At 45.1% G+C, this 16599-nt stretch overlaps 2 protein-coding genes across 6 annotated transcripts in view; one reads left to right on the top strand and one right to left on the bottom strand.

Annotated features, from left to right (window-relative positions):
- The window catches only part of OTC (ornithine transcarbamylase), a 68406-nt gene that overhangs the window by 17623 nt on the left and 34184 nt on the right, over positions 1–16599 (top strand). The window contains exon 4 of the mRNA XM_057717706.1: positions 13710–13797. Within this exon, the coding sequence (XP_057573689.1) occupies positions 13710–13797 (88 nt within the window). The remainder of the gene's footprint in view (positions 1–13709; positions 13798–16599) is intronic.
- The window catches only part of LOC130841594 (uncharacterized), a 179199-nt gene continuing 165769 nt past the window's right edge, over positions 3170–16599 (bottom strand). The window contains exons 4-5 of one of the 5 annotated variants that reach the window (XM_057717702.1): positions 8736–8823; positions 3170–7981 (exon numbers count right to left, since the gene is read on the bottom strand). In XM_057717702.1, coding sequence (XP_057573685.1) covers positions 4762–5916 — 1155 coding nt within the window. In that variant the 5' untranslated portion in view covers positions 5917–7981; positions 8736–8823 and the 3' untranslated portion in view covers positions 3170–4761. The remainder of the gene's footprint in view (positions 7982–8735; positions 8824–16599) is intronic. The other 4 variants (XM_057717703.1, XM_057717701.1, XM_057717705.1 and 1 more) reach the window with 4 other exon arrangements.

The raw sequence follows: 16599 nt of genomic DNA, 5'->3' as shown, positions 1-16599 counted from the left end.
AGCAAAATAAAACATACTTTTATTTTCCCAGACAGAAATTAAGATATTAACAGGTGAAATACTTTGTTCAAAAATATCTGATGTGTACGCATAAACAAATGAAAGAGATAAAAACAGAGTAGAGTCCCGCCCCTCCGCCCTGCTCTTCTCAGCAATGGCAGCTCCTGGTGGCCAGTCAGAACCTCTGACACCTTCCAGAAGCACTTAAAACCATCCAGGTCTGATCAACTGGTGAATGCTTGACCTGTACTTTTGGACTGGGGTCTGAGGCTTCTTTTTGATCGGTGGCCCAAAATTGCAGGGGTATTTCCTTCTTGGAAGCAATGTCCTCCCAGTTGATTGCCTTCAAGAACTGCTGAAGGCTTTGTCGACTGAAAAAAATTGCACAACCTAGAAGTTGAGAATTATGTTCTATTCGCTGGACTTGCTGAGGACTCAAGCCCAGGAGGCAGCCTCTCAGGTAGCTGTGAGGGACTCCTCCACAGTGGCAAGGGAAGAATCAGGATATATAGGAGTTTTGCAACAAAAACCAGGTAGTTGGAACATCAAAAGATTACTGTTAATGAAAGAAAACCAGTCATCTCAAGTTACTGAATTTAGCATTTTTCTTTGTCTGGGAAGATGCAAGAATCAGGGCTCATGGAAATCATTCCTTTGATATGCACCTTAGCTATCTAGGACCAGTATCCTGTTCTTTCCCACCCTGAGTCCCCTCAGGGTGCACTGTTGGGGTAGCTAGAGTGGCTGAGGGCTTGGCAGGGGGCAGCCCTTTTGTCTCCATCCCAAGTTCCGTCAGGGCTCACCCTCAGGGCGGTGGAAGTGGCTCATGGCTTGACTGCCCTCAGCATCATTTGTATGCTGATATGGCAGGCGACATTTTTCATTCATAGCTTCCACTCCTATTCTTAACACTTTCTGTAATCTCTCTTCCTACCCCTACCTCATAAGTCCAGCCTTGATGTGAATCTTCTTCATAGCACAAAGAGAAAAATAAAAGGCAAGAAACTAATCCTGGGTCATTACAGCAAAATGACTTCTAGTCAAAGTATGAGTATGACTTAAAGCAGACCTGCCAGGAGGTCTTTTTTTTTAATTAATTAATTTATTGGCTGCATTGGGTCTTTGTTGCTGCGTGCGGGCTTTCTCTAGTTGTGGCAAGTAGGGGCTACTCTTCATTGCAGTGTGCAGGCTTCTCATTGCAGTGTCTTCTCTTGTTGTGAAACATGGGCTCTAGGCACGCAGGCTTCAGTAGTTGTGGCTCATGGGCTCTAGAGCACAGACTCTATAGTTGCAGCACACGGGTTTAGTTGCTCCATAGCATGTGGGATCTTCCTGGCCCAGGGATTGAACTTGTGTCCCCTGCATTGGCAGCCGGATTCTTAACCACTGCGCCACCAGGGGAAGCCCCTGCAGGAGGCCTTAAACTTTCTTTGAGATTTTCCTCCACAGTCCCCAACCCTCAATGGCATTCATCTCTGTGCCAGGCATATAGTAGGTGCACCATAAATACTTTCTTGATGAATGTGCAGTATTAATATTTGTTTAGGTGATTTTTCCTGTTTAGAAATAGATTAAGTGCTCAAGAGTGATTAGTGATTATAATCATCACTAAATCCCATTATCTCACTTCACATGTAACAGAAAATTCCATTAACAAAATTAGGAGATGTTTGCAAGTGAAAAGAACAGGTCCTCTCTCCAGAGTCAAAATCCTTCCTACATTTGTTCAATACTTACTGTGTATTGAATACCAGTATTTATTCTAGGTTCTTGAGATTGACATATCAGTGAACAAAAGAGAGGAAAATCCCTGCCTTCATGGAGCTGACATTCTAGTTGGTACACCTACAATAAACAATAGACATAATAGATTTTTAGTAGATGATATATCACGTTGGAAGGTGATGAGTGCTCTCAGCAAGGAGAAGACTGCCTGGAAATGAGGGAGAAAACATATACTCCATTATTTGCACTTTGCCTTTTACTCTGAGTAAAACAGGGGAATTATTCAAGGATTTTGAACAAAGGAGGAATGTGATCTAACTTGCATGTTAAATGGATCTCTCTGACTGCTCTGTTGAGAATAAACTTCAGTGCTGGGGGTGGAGATAAGATAGAAGCAGGGAAAGCTGTCAGTAGGTAGCTATACACATAGAAGCTGGGGCCAGGGTGGTGGGAGAGGAAGAGGTAAGTGGGTTGAAGGCAGAGCCAAGATTTGTGATGTATCAGGTAAAAGAGAGGCATCAAGGATGACTTCAAGGTTTCTGTCAGAGCCACTGTGAGCAGGATGGAGTAGGATAGAGTAGGTCAGGCAGGATGGAGGGGAAAATCAAGAGTCCAGTTTTGGAAGTACTGAGTTTGAGATGTCTATTAGACACACAAGCAAAGATGTTGAAGAGGCAGCTGGATATTAGTTTGGAGTATGCGAGTGAAATTTGACCTAGAGATACTTAGGAGTTATCAGCATACAAATGGTATTTAAGGCCATGGAACCAGATACAATTATAAAGGAAATGAGTGTAGATGGAGAGAAGAGGACCAAGGACTAGCCCTGGGGCACATCAACATTAAAAGGTAAAGGAAGAGAGCCAGCAATGGCGATTGAGAAGGAGCAACTACCAAGGCAGATGTAAAAGCAAGAGTGTGTGGTGTCCTGCATGGTGTATGAAGAAAGTTTATCAGGGAGAAGGCGGTAAATAACTTTGTTAAATGCTGCAAGGTCAAGAAAAATAAGAACTGAAATGGCCATTCTAGTGTAGCAATGTGAAGGTCATTGGTAACCCTGGTGAGGGGAGTTTTGGTGCCATGTTGGTGGGCCAAAGACTTATGGGAATAGATTTGAGGGAAATGAGACAAGAGGAACTGGAGAGAGAAAGAAAAAACAAGAGTTTTGCTGCAAAGGGAGCAAAGAATCAAGTGGATACCTGGCAGGAGAAATAGGGACAAGGAAAGTTTGCAGTTTTTCAATTAATGACTGAAAAAATGTGAAGAGCCTATTCAAGATGCAGGTAACGTAAGGAAGAAAGGGAAGAGTTGCTAGAGCAACATCCTTGAGTAGGTGAGGGGGCATGGCTTCTAGCTCATACATGGGGCATGGAAGTTCATCTAGGATGTGTTGCAGAAATCGATCGCACAAGAAACCAAGCACCACACTCGGAGGGTTGGAGAACTCAGGTTTATTGAGCCAGCGGCACCAGACGAGCTAATGCTCCAAAATTCTGGGCCCCGTTCCAGGTGAATTCTCTCCTTATATAGGTTAAGACACATAGCTACAGTTAGCATTAATTGATTGGCTGCAGTTGGCATTAATTGATTGGCTACTCAGTTTCCATAGATTTCAGGTGATTACAGAGCGCAGGAGTTGCTAGGGGTTACATGCAAAGGGTTTTCAAACAAAGGCGAGAACATTCCATACTTATCTGATCATCTTTTAGGTTCCAGTTGATTCTTAAAGTATTTTGTCCTCACTCTAGCGCAGCAAGCAGGTTTTACAGAAGCAGAGCAGGCAGAAAGCTATGAACTCCAGATTTCCCTCATTATTCCCCCCTCTTGATGCCCCTAAAAATCTTTATAAGGCGTCAACTTCTTGATCATCTAGGCCCATGGGTTGATAACCTCTCAGGGCCAGAAGGTGTATGGTGGCTCTCCTAACCGCAGTGGCTTCAGCCAGGCTGGAAACCACTCTCATGAATAGTGGTCCATGTGATTCCCTGACCTGATCTAGTCATGCGGATACATGGAGTACATGAGGGGTCCATCTTGCTTTCTAATGCACTGTAGCTTAGTAGGATATAAATCATTATTACAGAAAACATTTGATTCCACTTAATTCCACTACTTTTGGGCAGATTATAGCCAAAATGACCCCTTGTGTTTGGCCTATAGAGAGCATCAAGGCCAGTGGTATAACTAGTCTCTACAAGGCAGGGTGTCATCGTAACCCTGACCCTCAGATATCCCTCGTCGAATTCCTCAAGCTTCCGTCGTGCACAGAGCAGTCAGCCCTGGCGTGACTGGAGCAGGCTGAAGCTCTTAGACTGGACTTTGTTGTCTCCGTAGGAAGACCCGAAGTGGCTGGTTTGGATCAGCTTTTGCAGTCCAGGTCTCTCGCCCTTCTAGAGGTGCTGCTTTCTTTACCCGGGTGTGGTGGATCCACGGTGTTATTTCTGTAACTTTAACAGTAGCAGGCGTCGCCAGGACGACCATATGAGGGCCCGTTCAAACTGGCTGAAGTGGTTCCTTTCTCCAGTCTTTTACCCATACCTCACCTCCTGGCTGATAGGGATGAACCCAATTGCACAAGGGAATGGGAGTCCTTTCTAAGGTATCTCGAGTAATACAGCAGAAGACCTTTCCCAGGGCCTGGAGGTGTCGAGACATCTCCAGGTCAGCTAGTTGTTGGGGGTCTCCCTTGAGTCTCCCTACCACCAGGGGGGTCTCCCGTATAAGATTTTGAAGGGAGAATAGACTGAGGACCTCGTGGTGCATCGGGCTTGGAACAAGGCTAGGGGCAGCATGTCAATCCAGGGTAATTGGGTCTCTTGGCAGAGTTTAGCTAACATAGTCTTAAGGGTCCGATTCATGTGTTCAACTTTCCCTGAGCTTTGTGGCCTGTAAGCAGCATGAAGCTTCCATTTGATTCCCAGTGCCTTGGACAAGGTCTGGACTATCAGACACAAAGGCTGGCCCGTTGTCAGACCCTATGGAGAGAGGTAGCCCATATGTGGGGATTATGTCTCTTAGTAGGGCCTCGGCCACCTCTCATGCTCGCTCAGTGCGCGTGGGGTAGGCCTCAGCCCATCCCAAGTAGGTGCAGACTATCACAAGCAAATACCTATAGCCCCAGCAAGGCTTAATTTCAGTAAAGTCCACCTCTAAATCTTCAAGGGGTAACGTTCCAACTGTCTGTACCCCGGGGCTGGGTCTTGGTCTTTGGCTGGCATTGTTTCGTGCACAAGTCACACACGTAGCACTGATCTGGGCACACAGGGTTGGGAGCTTAGGAACGAAATAGTAGCAGCTCAGTAGACTTTCTAGTACAGTTTTTCCTAAGTGAGTTGTCTCGTGATGTTGCTTTACCAGCTGAATGGCTATAGTACTAGGAACAAAGAGCCTTTGGTCCAGAAGCTTCCACCAGCCTTCCTTCCCCTTAGTTCCTCCCTCACTTAAAGCCCATTGGTCTATGGTATACCTCAGAGATGAAGGCAATTCTGGTGCCAAGAGGATTTCGGAGTTTGGTTCAAGGCTCATTGTAGGATTTGGTTGGGTTGCTACCTCCTTGGCCACCTGGTCGGCCAACCGATACCCCCAGCTGACTAGGTCAGTTCCTCTTTGGTGGCCTTTGCAGTGGATGACTGCCACCTGGGAGGGCTTCCAAACTGCCTTTAACGGAAGGATTTCTTTTTTGTTTTTGATCTCCTTTTCCCCTGCTGTTAGTAGTCCCCTTTCTTTGTAGATGGCTCCATGTCCATGTAAAGTAGCAAAGGCATATCTTGAGTCTGTGTCGATGTTGGCTCGCTTCCCTTCGGCATGCCTTATCGCCTGGATGAGCGCCCGTAGTTCAGCCCGTTGTGCTGACCACCCCTGGGGCAAGGGCTCTGCTTTTATTATTTCATCTGTTGTTGTTATGGTATAGCCTGCTTTGTGTTGTCCTTCCTGGACGAAACTGCTTCCATCACTGAACAGTTCCAATTCTGGGTTCTGAAGGGGAGTGTCCATGAGGTCTGGCCTGCTCAAGTAGATTTCACCTAAAACCTCTTCACAGTTGTGATCGGGGGTCCCTGCCTCCGTAGGTAAGAAGATGGCAGGATTCAGTGTACGCACAGTCTCAAGGTGGACCCGTGGGTTTTCGCAGAGCAGTCCTTGATAGTGAGTCATTCTGGCATTGGTCAGCCATTTATGCCCTTGGCTGTTCATCAGCGTAGTAACAGCGTAGGGAAACTTTACATTTATATTTTGTCCCCGTGTAAGCAGACAAGCTTACAGGGCTGACCAGGGCTACTGTAGCAGCCAACACCTGGAGACATGGTGGCTATCCCACGGCCACAGAATCCAGTTATTTGGATAAATATGTGACCGGGCACTGCCATGGCCCAACTGTTTGGGTGAGGACCCCCAATGCAGTATGATTTCTCTCATGCACGAAGAGGTTAAAGTCCCGTGTCACATCTGGCAGCCCTAACTCTGGAGCGCTGGTTAAATGTCTTTTTATTTCTTTGAAAGCTTTTTCTTGTTTAGGTCCCCACTCTAGGGGGTCCCTACCAGATCCTGCTCTGGCCTCATATAGAGGCTTGGCAATTTCAGAAAAACACGGTATCCAGATTCGACAGAATCCGGCAGCCCCAAGGAATTCTTGGACCTCTTTCTTAGTGCTTGGCTGGGGTATTGAGCAGATGGTTTGCTTCCTTTCATGTCTGAGTGCCCAATGTCCCCTTGAGATGACGAACCCAAGGTATCTGACCTCCTGTCTATAGATCTGAGCCTTTCTCCATGACACCTTGTACCCTGTGTTGGAGAGTAGGGCCAATAGGGCTTTGGTGCCTTTCCAGCAGTCTTCTTGGGTGGGACTGGCTAGCAACAGGTCATCTATGTACTGGAGTAGGGTGCAGTTCATATCCTCTCTGGGGAAGCCAGCAAGATCTGCGGCCAGTGTTCACCAAACAAGGTAGGCAAGTTTTTGAAGCCTTGTGGCAATCGGGTCCAAGTCAGCTGTGTCTTCCTCCCATTGTGTGGGTCTTCCCACTCAAAGGCGAATTAGGGCTGGCTTGCTGGTGATAGCCGGAGGCAAAAGAAGGCATCCTTGAGATCAAGGCAAGTGAACCAGCTTGCTTAGGCGGGCAAGAGGCTCAGGAGGGTGTAAGGGTTCGGGACCACTGGATGGATGGTGACTGCTACGTTATTGACGGCACGGAGGTCCTGGACAGGACAGTAGTCGTTTCCTCCAGGCTTCTTGACTGGTAAAAGCAGAATGTTCCAAGGAGACTGACATTCGACCAGAATTCCAGCATCACGCAGGCATTGAATGTGGTCCTGGATTCCCAAGCGTGCCTCTCATGGTACTGGATATTGCTTCTGTCTAACAGGAGTGGCCCCTGGCCTCAGGGCTACCACAATGGGTGCCTGGGTCTTGGTCAAACCTGGGGGCCCCTTCTCTGCCCAGACAGCAGGGAAGTCTTCTAGTAGGTTAGTGGAATTTGTCTGTTCCCTTTCTGAAGAATAGAGACACCATTCATCTTCTCTGGGCATGGTTACGGGCCATCATCAGAGCTGGTTGGCTCCCCAGGGTGAGGCTTGCGGGTTTCCCAGGGGCAAAAGTGATCTGTGCCCCCAGCTTTGTCAGCAAATCTCTGCCCAGCAAAGGAATGGGGCACTCTGGTAAGTACAAGAATTCGTGAGTCACCAAGTGGCCCCCAAGTTGACATGAGCGGGCTTTACAGAATGAGCGAGCAGTCTTGTCTCCTGTGGCCCCAATGATAGTTGCTGTCTGACCTGTTAGGGGAGCCACAGGTGTGGTCACCACAGTGTTCGGCTCCAGTGTCCACCACGAAAGTCATTGATTGGCCCCCAATTTTCATCACAACTGTTGGCTCCCCAGGGCCCAGGCTGCTGGATCTATTGTACCAGCTGGTTGGGCTACAAAGATCCTATACTGTCCCTGCTTATTCACACAGAACCAAACCCAGGGAGGCAGCTTAACAGAAATTTGTAACCAGGAATCTATGAATGGAAACTGGTCTGGGTGCCTGGGGGTCCCTATCACCACTCAGTACACTGCTCTAACTGTAGGGAGATCCAGGGTACCCTCCATAGGCCATCGCACCCCGAAGGTGGGCCACTCCTGCTCGCACAGCATGCGGAGATTTCCCGCGGTCATCTTAACTCCATAGGCTCCGGAAAAACCTTTCTTAAAGTTTTTCATTATACAATCCAAAACAGTTGGCTTTGAGGAATTTCCTCCCATCTTAACAAGTGCAACCTGCTTCTTTAAACAGGAGGGAGAAGGGAAAAACCAATATACTGGCTCAGAAGGTTAGCTGAGGAAAGGGGAGGATAATCCAAAGTTGTAGGGGCTCTAGAGCAGAGGGCACGATTTCCAATTATTCTTTTCCTCCCCGTGTATCCCACCCTGTGTCGATGGCACAGGGACAAACAAGGATGGGTGCCCTCTCCGAAGAGGAGACCACTCAGGTGCCCACCTGGCTGCGTCCCCGTGGGGAGCTTAGGTGCCTCAGCTTTGGTAGGTGGTATAGAATCCTGACTTGAATCTGACTCGCAGGGAGGGACTGGGTCCCCCAGAGGCAGATACCGCCCTGAGCTGTATGAGGTCACCATGGGACCACAGGTTTGGGCCCACTCGGATTCTGTGCCTACAAAGGCTATGGAGCCACACAATCGTCCTGGAACGAGGACGAACCAGGGTACTCACTCACACACACTCACACACACATTCAGACCAGAGTTTATCACAGTGCTTCCCCTCTCTGGGCAAGGCCCTAACTGGTGGATGCCTCCCTCCTCTGGGCAAGTCCCTAACTGGTGGGTGCCTCCCCGCTCTGGGAAGGCCCCTAACTGGTGGGTGTCTCCCCCCTCTGGGAAGGTCCCTAACTGGTGGGTGCCTCCCCCCTCTGGGAAGGTCCCTAACTGGTGGTCTTCTTACCAAAGACCTTAGGAGGTGATGAAGCTCCTCTTCCACCTGGAGACGGGACCTGACTGGGTTCAGTGCCTTGGGGCCTTACCTTATCCTGTGACTGCTCCTGGTGAGTTGGTCCATCCCTCCAATGAGTCCGGTCGGGGCCCGGCCGTCTGGAGAGTCAGAGCACCTGTCTGAAAGAGAACCCGGAAAACCATCAGGTGGCATGCCTCCTCGTTCGTCTCGGAGCTCCTTCACCCCGAACCAGCCGAGCCACCAGTCCAGCAGCTCAAGGGGCTGGCGTGGTTGGAATCTCGCTGGGGCCTCCAAAAATGTTAAAGAAATCGATCCCATGAGAAACCAAGCACCACACTCGGAGGGTTGGAGAACTCAAGTTTATTGAGCCAGCGGCGCCAGACTAGCTAACGCTCCAAAATTCTGGGCCCCGTTCCAGGTGAATTCTCTCCTTATATAGGTAAAGACACATAGCTACAGTTAGCATTAATTGATTGGCTACAGTTGGCATTGACTGGCTACTCAGTTTCCATAGATTTCAGGTGATTACAGAGCGCAGGAGTTGCTAGGGGTTACAGGCAAAGGGTTTTCAAAGGCGAGAACATTCCATACTTATCTGATCATCTTTTAGGTTCCAGTTGATTCTTAAAGTATTTTGTCCTCACTCTAGTGCAGCAAGCAGGTTTTACAGAAGCAGAGCAGGCAGAAAGCTATGAACTCCAGAGTTTCCTCATCAATGAACAGGAAGGGAAGCAGAATATATGGGTACAGATGCTGACAAGTAGGAAAATGGGGGTGATGGAATCTGGAAGTTTTTTTTTCATTGAGGTGGGAAGTAAGGTTATCAACTGAATGCTGGCTCTACTTTCAAAATATCAAGAATCGAATCATTTTCTCATTACTTCAGCGATTACCATGCTGGTCCAAGCTATTAACTCTCAGCCAGATTTTTCCTGACTGGTCTCTCTGCTTCTGCCCCACTATGGATGTTCTATTAAAACATAAGTTCAATCATGTCATCCTCTGCTCCAACCCTCTGATGGCTTCCCATCTTACTCAGACAAAAGTAAAAGCTGTTGCTTCCTCTCCACCTTCCTTCTGCAGCCTCACCAAATATTATTCTCCTCCTCACACACTCTGTACCTTGCACACCAACTTTGTTGCTGTGCTTTGAAACTTGAAGTCATGCCCCTTCCTCAGGACCTCAAGACATGCTCTTCCCACTGTTTGGTATGTTTCAATGTGGCTTCCTTGACCACGTTAAAATTATAACTCCTATCCCTTACATTCCTTATCTTCCCTCCTTGCTCTATTTTTCATATAGCACTTGTCAACATCTAACATACAAGATATTTAATTTACTCAGTTTATTATCTATCTCTCCACCATTAGAATGAAAGTTCCAAGTAGGCAGGGACTTGTATCTTCTTGTTTACAATGCTTTGCCCAGTGCCTAGAACAGCACCAGGCATATGCTTTTATTATTTTTTTCACATCTTTATTGGAGTATAATTGCTTTACAATGTTGTGTTAGTTTCTGCTGTACAACACGGTGAATCAGCTATATGTATACCTATATCCCCATATCCCCTTCCCTCTTGAGCCTCCCTCCCACCCTCCCTATCCCACCCCTCTATGTTGTCACAAAGCATTGAATTGATTGCCCTGTGTTATGCAGCAGCTTCCCACTAGCCATCCACTTTACATTTGGTAGTGTATACATGTCAGTGCTGCTCTCTCACTTCATCCCAGCTTCCCCTTTGCCCCCTACCCCATGTCCTCAAGTCCGTTCTCTACATCTGCATCTTTATTCCTGCCCTGCCACTAGGTTCATCAGTACCGGGTTTTTTTTAGATTCCATATATATGCATTAGCATATGGTAGTTTTTTTTTCTCTTTGTGACTTACTTCACTCTGTAGGACCAGCTCTAGGTCCATCCACCTCACTACAAATAACTCAATTTCACTCATTTTCATGGCTGAGTAATATTCCATTGTATATATGTGCCACATCTTTATCCATTCGTCTGTTGATGGACATTTAGGTTGCTTCCATGTCCTGGCTGTTGTGAATAGTGCTGCAATGAACATTGTGGTACATGTATCTTTTTGAATTATGATTTTCTCAGGGTATATGCCCAGTGGTGGGATTGCTGGGTCACATGGTAGTTCTATTTTTAGTCTTTTAAGGAGGCACATACTTTTAGAATGAATAAATTTCAGAACCATGCCATGAGGCTAGGACCTGTTGTGGTCACTCCACAGAGACAAGATGTGCCTCCCACCAAAATGTGCTTTGATTGTTGACAGTGAGGATAACATATTTGCACGAAGAAGGTATGAAAAGGTTTATTATTCACATAATGTGGCTTTCTGGGGAGAGTAGGGCTGGCTCCAAAATTGGTCCCAAAGTGGCATTAGAGAGCAGGAAAATGATACTGGCTTGTGCTTTTATTGTGGTTGGGGGGTGGTGGTGGCGTGAAGATGCCCATGCATAGGCCAGGACTTGTATAGTGTGAACCTGCCGCTAGTGCCAAAGGAGGAAGTATCTGTACTTTCTTATCAGCTTGCCCAGATACAGGGCAGGAGGAGAAGGGAGAGTGATGGTGGGCTTGGAAGTGGGTAGCAATCAAACATCATAAATTGAATCAGATTCTTTACTACAAGCCCCATAGCAAGTAGGACTTCTAGTGTGTTTCATGTTCTCTCATTCTATCTGGGATGTAGCATGTCAGATCTGCAAGAGATCTCAGGGCTCTAGGCAAACTGCCTGATTTTCCAGATGAAGACTGAATCCAGTTCCACTATGTTGTCCTGTCTCTGTAGATCCCAGTGTAAGTTGGCTCAGGGGCTGGCTCCCTTAGGGGAAAGCTCTAGGTTCTTAAAAACAATCTTGAACAAGTCTTTAGACTCTCTGACTTTCAAAACTCTGGTCTATAAAATTCTTATAATAATATCCAATATGCTCTTTGCCAGAGTGAAGGATTCAATGGAAGAAAGTTTCTGAAGTGCCAGCACCTGGTGGTGCTCTGTGACTAGAGTCAGAACATAGTGGCCTGTAGCTAAAAAACCATTTGGTTTGGGCATTTTTAAGAGAACACTTTGAAGTATGAAATAGGTAGAATATAATTATTTTTTTAATGTAGTAACAGAAATGAGAACAATTGTTTTGTCATGGATTTCTTTTTTTTTTTTACTTAGGAAAGTTTTCAAATGAGCAGAAAGTAGAAAGATTAGCATAATGAGCACCCTGATACTCCTTACATCAATCTGACAACTGTTAATATGTTGCCTTCTTTGATTGATTTATTCATTTTTGTTAGTGAATTTTTTTTTTTTGGCCATGAAGCATGGCATGCAGGATCTTAGTTCCCCGATCAGGGATTGAACCCACGCCACCCCCCCCCCACTGACCCATAGTGGAAGCGTGGAGTCAACCACTGGACTGCCAGGGAAGTCCCGGTTAGTAAAATATTTTAAAATAAATTAAAGCTATAATGACATTTTATCTCAAGATATATCAGTATGCATATTTCCAATAAATAAGAATATTTTCTGTATAGCTACAATATCATTAGCCCCCTAATAAAAATGATTTGTTAATATCATTTGTTAATACCACCTGTCCATATTCAAAATGCATTATTCAAATTGTATTAAGGCTTCAGTGGGTTGTTTCATGAGACTTAGGGTCAAATTCCCCTTCATGAGTCTAAAATTCCTTGTCCCCCAACTCACCATGAGATTAATGATTTCCTCCTTTCTCACGGGAAACAAGTAGGATTGGAAAACTGTAACTTGTTGCATATTTCCCAAAAGACAAATGAGGTATATTACAATAAGGAGGAAAAAAGTAATGTTTGAAAAATTCCTCAGACACATCTCTATCTTGTAATTATACTTACTTGCCTTTACAGGGTGTATATATAAGAAAGCCTGCCTATTGAACCTGTCTCAAATGAGAGCGTAAAGTTCTGATTGGATGTCACCACTTCCCATAATTTTGCCTCAGAATTTGTGGTAAAAGGGCTCTCCTTGTTACCACAGAGTTTAGCTATAGCTTGGGACAGACCCCTATGTCATCCTCCCCAGACCAATGGAATGTGCTATGAGGGTGGGGAAGGAGCCATCCTCATCTGCTCAGATGTCTGCAATAATCTCACATTCCATGGAGGGTGGAAAAGTGGTGAGGGTAATATGTGTGAGTGGTGCTTAGCCCTGTCTTGGTTGGAGGATAAATATAACAGTTGAACGACCTTCTGATCTTGCTGACTTTTAGTGACCTGAAACTGCCATTTCAGTACTCACTTTATTTTCAATTTTTTAAAAAATTAATGTATAATTTATATACAGGAAGATGCACAGATCATAAGTGTACAGTTCAATCAGTGTTGAAGGATACAGACACCCATGTATATGGCTATGGAACCTACAAACTCTGTCAAAGTATAAAGCATTCCAGTAACCTCAGAAAGCTGACCGATGCTCCTTCCCAGCCAATCACCCTCTCCAGAAGCAACTAGTGTTTCAATTTCAGCCATTCTATGATAGTTTTGCCCATTCTAGAACTTCATATAAATGGAATTATACATTATGTACTCTTTGGGTCTAGCTTCTCTCATTCAGCATAATGTTTGTGAGATTCGACGTGTTGCATGTATAGTAGTGCATTCCTTTTTATTATTGAATTGTATTCTATTGTAATCCATGACATCCCATACTACAGTTTATTTTCCCATCTTCCTGGTGGACAGCATTATATATTTTAAAGAATAAAAATGAGGTATAGTCTCCAAAAGAGAACATGTCCCATATTGCCCAGATCTGAACAAGAGGGTAGAGAGATGGGCACACATCTGAAAGAGAATTAAGTGCTGGTACAGAAAATTTCATCTACTTCTCTCAGTTCCTCACTGTGCTTTCCCTGGGAATTCCCTATCAGAGAGGCTGGAGAGATGGAAAGATTTTGACTTTTCAATTGAGATGGTGCTGATTCCTCATAATTTTGTTTGCTACTTCAATTCTTTTTTTTCAAAATGCCCCTTTTCTCTCTCTTTTACTGTAGGCTTTGCACTTCTGGGAGGACACCCCTGTTTTCTTACCACACAAGATATTCATTTGGGTGTGAATGAAAGCCTAACGGACACAGCTCGGTTTGTAAATCCTCTCTTTGAAGCTTCAGAATTGATAGATAAATTTCAAAAAGAAAATATGCTTCTCCTTAAATAGTGGTTTTCCCTCTCAGCATCCTTTGGACTGTTCTGTTTTCCTTCTTTCCCTCTTTATCTGATGTTCTGAATGCCTCTCCCTCATCCTCTGGCTACTTTCCATAAGTTGATGCTTTTTTTTCTTAGCAATTTGAAGAGGTTTCTGATTATAAAATTTCAAGCTTCGGGAAATTTAGTCTTCAAGCGTGACTCTTAAGTTTCACAGTTGGAGAAATGGAGATCCAGGGAAACTGACATGTTCAATGACCCGTAACCTGCTAGCATCAGAGCAGACAGTAATATTAATAGCTAACGTTTATTGAACATTTATTATGTGTCAGGCATTGTTCTAACTCATTTAATCCTTATAACAACCCAAACATATTGGCATAAAGATGTGAAACAACTTAATTAGGGACATACTAACTTCTATAACACAAAAATCTTAGAACTTCAATGGCTTAAAATAGTGTAAATGTTTCTGATTAATAAGACAGAAAGACTCATTATTTATGTGGCCATTCAGGGACTCCAGATGAGAATGGCTCTACCATCTTCAACATGTGGCCTCCAAGGTTATCCTGGGTGTCAGCATCCAGCCAGGAGCTAAGCGAAGAGAGCGTGGAGACAGGATGCTTGCTTCAAAGCCACGTTAGCAGGGAAGTGGCACAATCACTTCCACTCACATTCTATTGGCAAGTACTAGTAGCTCAGCCCTACCTAGATGAAAGTGGAGGCAGGAAAAAGCTCTTCACCACTATACTATGGTTAGAGACTGAAACATAGGCCCCCTGACTCCCCATGCAGTGCCCTCATCATCATATCATGTCTGATGGAGAAATATAGAGAAAATGTCTTTGTTTAAATATTTCGCCCTTGATATCTAAGACTAATGATTATTTTCTGAACATGATGTGCACTAAAGAATCCACCTCATTTGACTTGCTGAAGAGACTTGAAATAACTCATCTTTAAACCTTTTAGTTAACGTTATTTCGGATGGGACAATGTTAGTATTAAGAAGTGTTGTGTTCATCTTCTGGATGCAAGGGACAAAAAGAATAGATAAACATAAATGAGTTTTTCTTCCAAATATGCTGCCACTGACTGGAATTATATTTGCTTAATGATTGTTTCCACAAAAGTGAAATATACTTTATTCAAGAACAAATATTACAAGCTGGTTAGGGGTTGAAGCCAGGGACACAGCCAGGAAAGAAGTTTCAGTGGGGATCCTCTACATAGGACCAAGTGAATGATGCTGAATGAGTCATGTGTGAACCAGTGGTTGGAAGAGGGTACAGTTAGAGGAACAGATGGATATCCAATAAAGAGCTGAGGAGTGCACCTGGGCAGCCAGAAAGAGGTCAGGGCCCAGAAATCAGTGGAGTAGGCAGGACCCCAAAAGCAAGAGACGAATAGCCAAACATGGGTTGAAAGCTGAGGATGAGTAAAAACAGATTCTCTTCCATGCTTGCTCTCCACACGGTTCCCACTGCAAGTCCTTAGTTAGAGGAGCTCTACACAGGTCCTGGGAAAAACAATCTGCTCACAAGTTACAATATGATTGGGACTTTTTAGTCCATATAATTAATTCCATTGCTACATGGATATATGGATACACAAAATTGGATCCATAGAACTCCTTCTGGGGACTTCCCTGGTGGCGCAGTGGTTAAGAATCCACATGCCAATGCAGGGGACACGGGTTCGATCCCTGGTCCGGGAAGATCCCACACGCTGCAGAGCAATTAAGCCCGTGTGCCACAACTACTGAGCCTGCTCTCTAGAGCCCACGAGCCACAACTACTGAAGCCTGCACCCCTAGAGCCTGTGCTCCACAACAAGAGAAGCCACCACAGTGAGAAGCCCGCTCACTGCAACGAAGAGTAGACCCCACTCGCCGCAATTAGAGAAAGCCTGCATGCAGCAACGAAGACCCAATGCAGTCAGTAAATAAATAAATAAATTTATATTAAAAAAAGTTCTTAAAAAAATTCCTTCTGGTCATGCCATCTTATCCAAAAGACTCCTCGAAGGAAAATAATCATAGCTCCTTCTTAAAGGGTATATACTATGGACCTCTTGTACTATTATCTCTAAATCTTTGTAAAAACCTTACAGGGACCCCCCCGGCAGTCCAGTGGTTAAGATTCCATGCTCCCACTGCAGGGGGCACAGGCGGAGTCAATCCCTGGTCGAGGAACTAAGATCCCACAAGCAATGCTGCACGGCCAAAACAAAACAAAACAAAAAAACGAAACCCAAAAAACTTACAAAGTAAATATCATTGGCTCAATTATTTTATAGATGATGAAACCATGACTCAGAGAAGTGGTGGAGCTTAGCAGCTAAGTCGGCATTGAAATTGTGCTGTTTTTTTTAAGGCCATGCTGTTTTGGTTTACCCCTACTGTCTCTTTTATATAATCCATGAGAGGGGCAGTGAAATGAGTTACGGAAAGCATTGGCTTGTATGCTGTGAGGGCCCCAAGACCACATCCATGTTTGATGATTTGCTAGGAGGGTTCACAGGACTCAGCATATAGTCAGACTTGTGGCTCTGATTTATTACAGTGAAAGTATACCAAGCACAAACAACAAAGGGAAAAGGCATGTGAAGAGAAATCTGAAGGAAACCAGATGCAAGCTTCCAAGAGTCCCCTCCCAGTGGAGTCACTCAGAACGCACTTAATTCCTTTAGTAACGAGTTGTGACAACACGTGTAAAATGTTATCCACCAGGGATG

This window comes from Hippopotamus amphibius, chromosome X (genome assembly GCF_030028045.1).
Source record: "Hippopotamus amphibius kiboko isolate mHipAmp2 chromosome X, mHipAmp2.hap2, whole genome shotgun sequence".
Lineage (NCBI taxonomy): Eukaryota > Metazoa > Chordata > Mammalia > Artiodactyla > Hippopotamidae > Hippopotamus > Hippopotamus amphibius.
The sequence above is the reverse complement of the archived record's forward strand: the minus strand, read 5'-3'. Positions and strand labels throughout refer to the sequence as shown.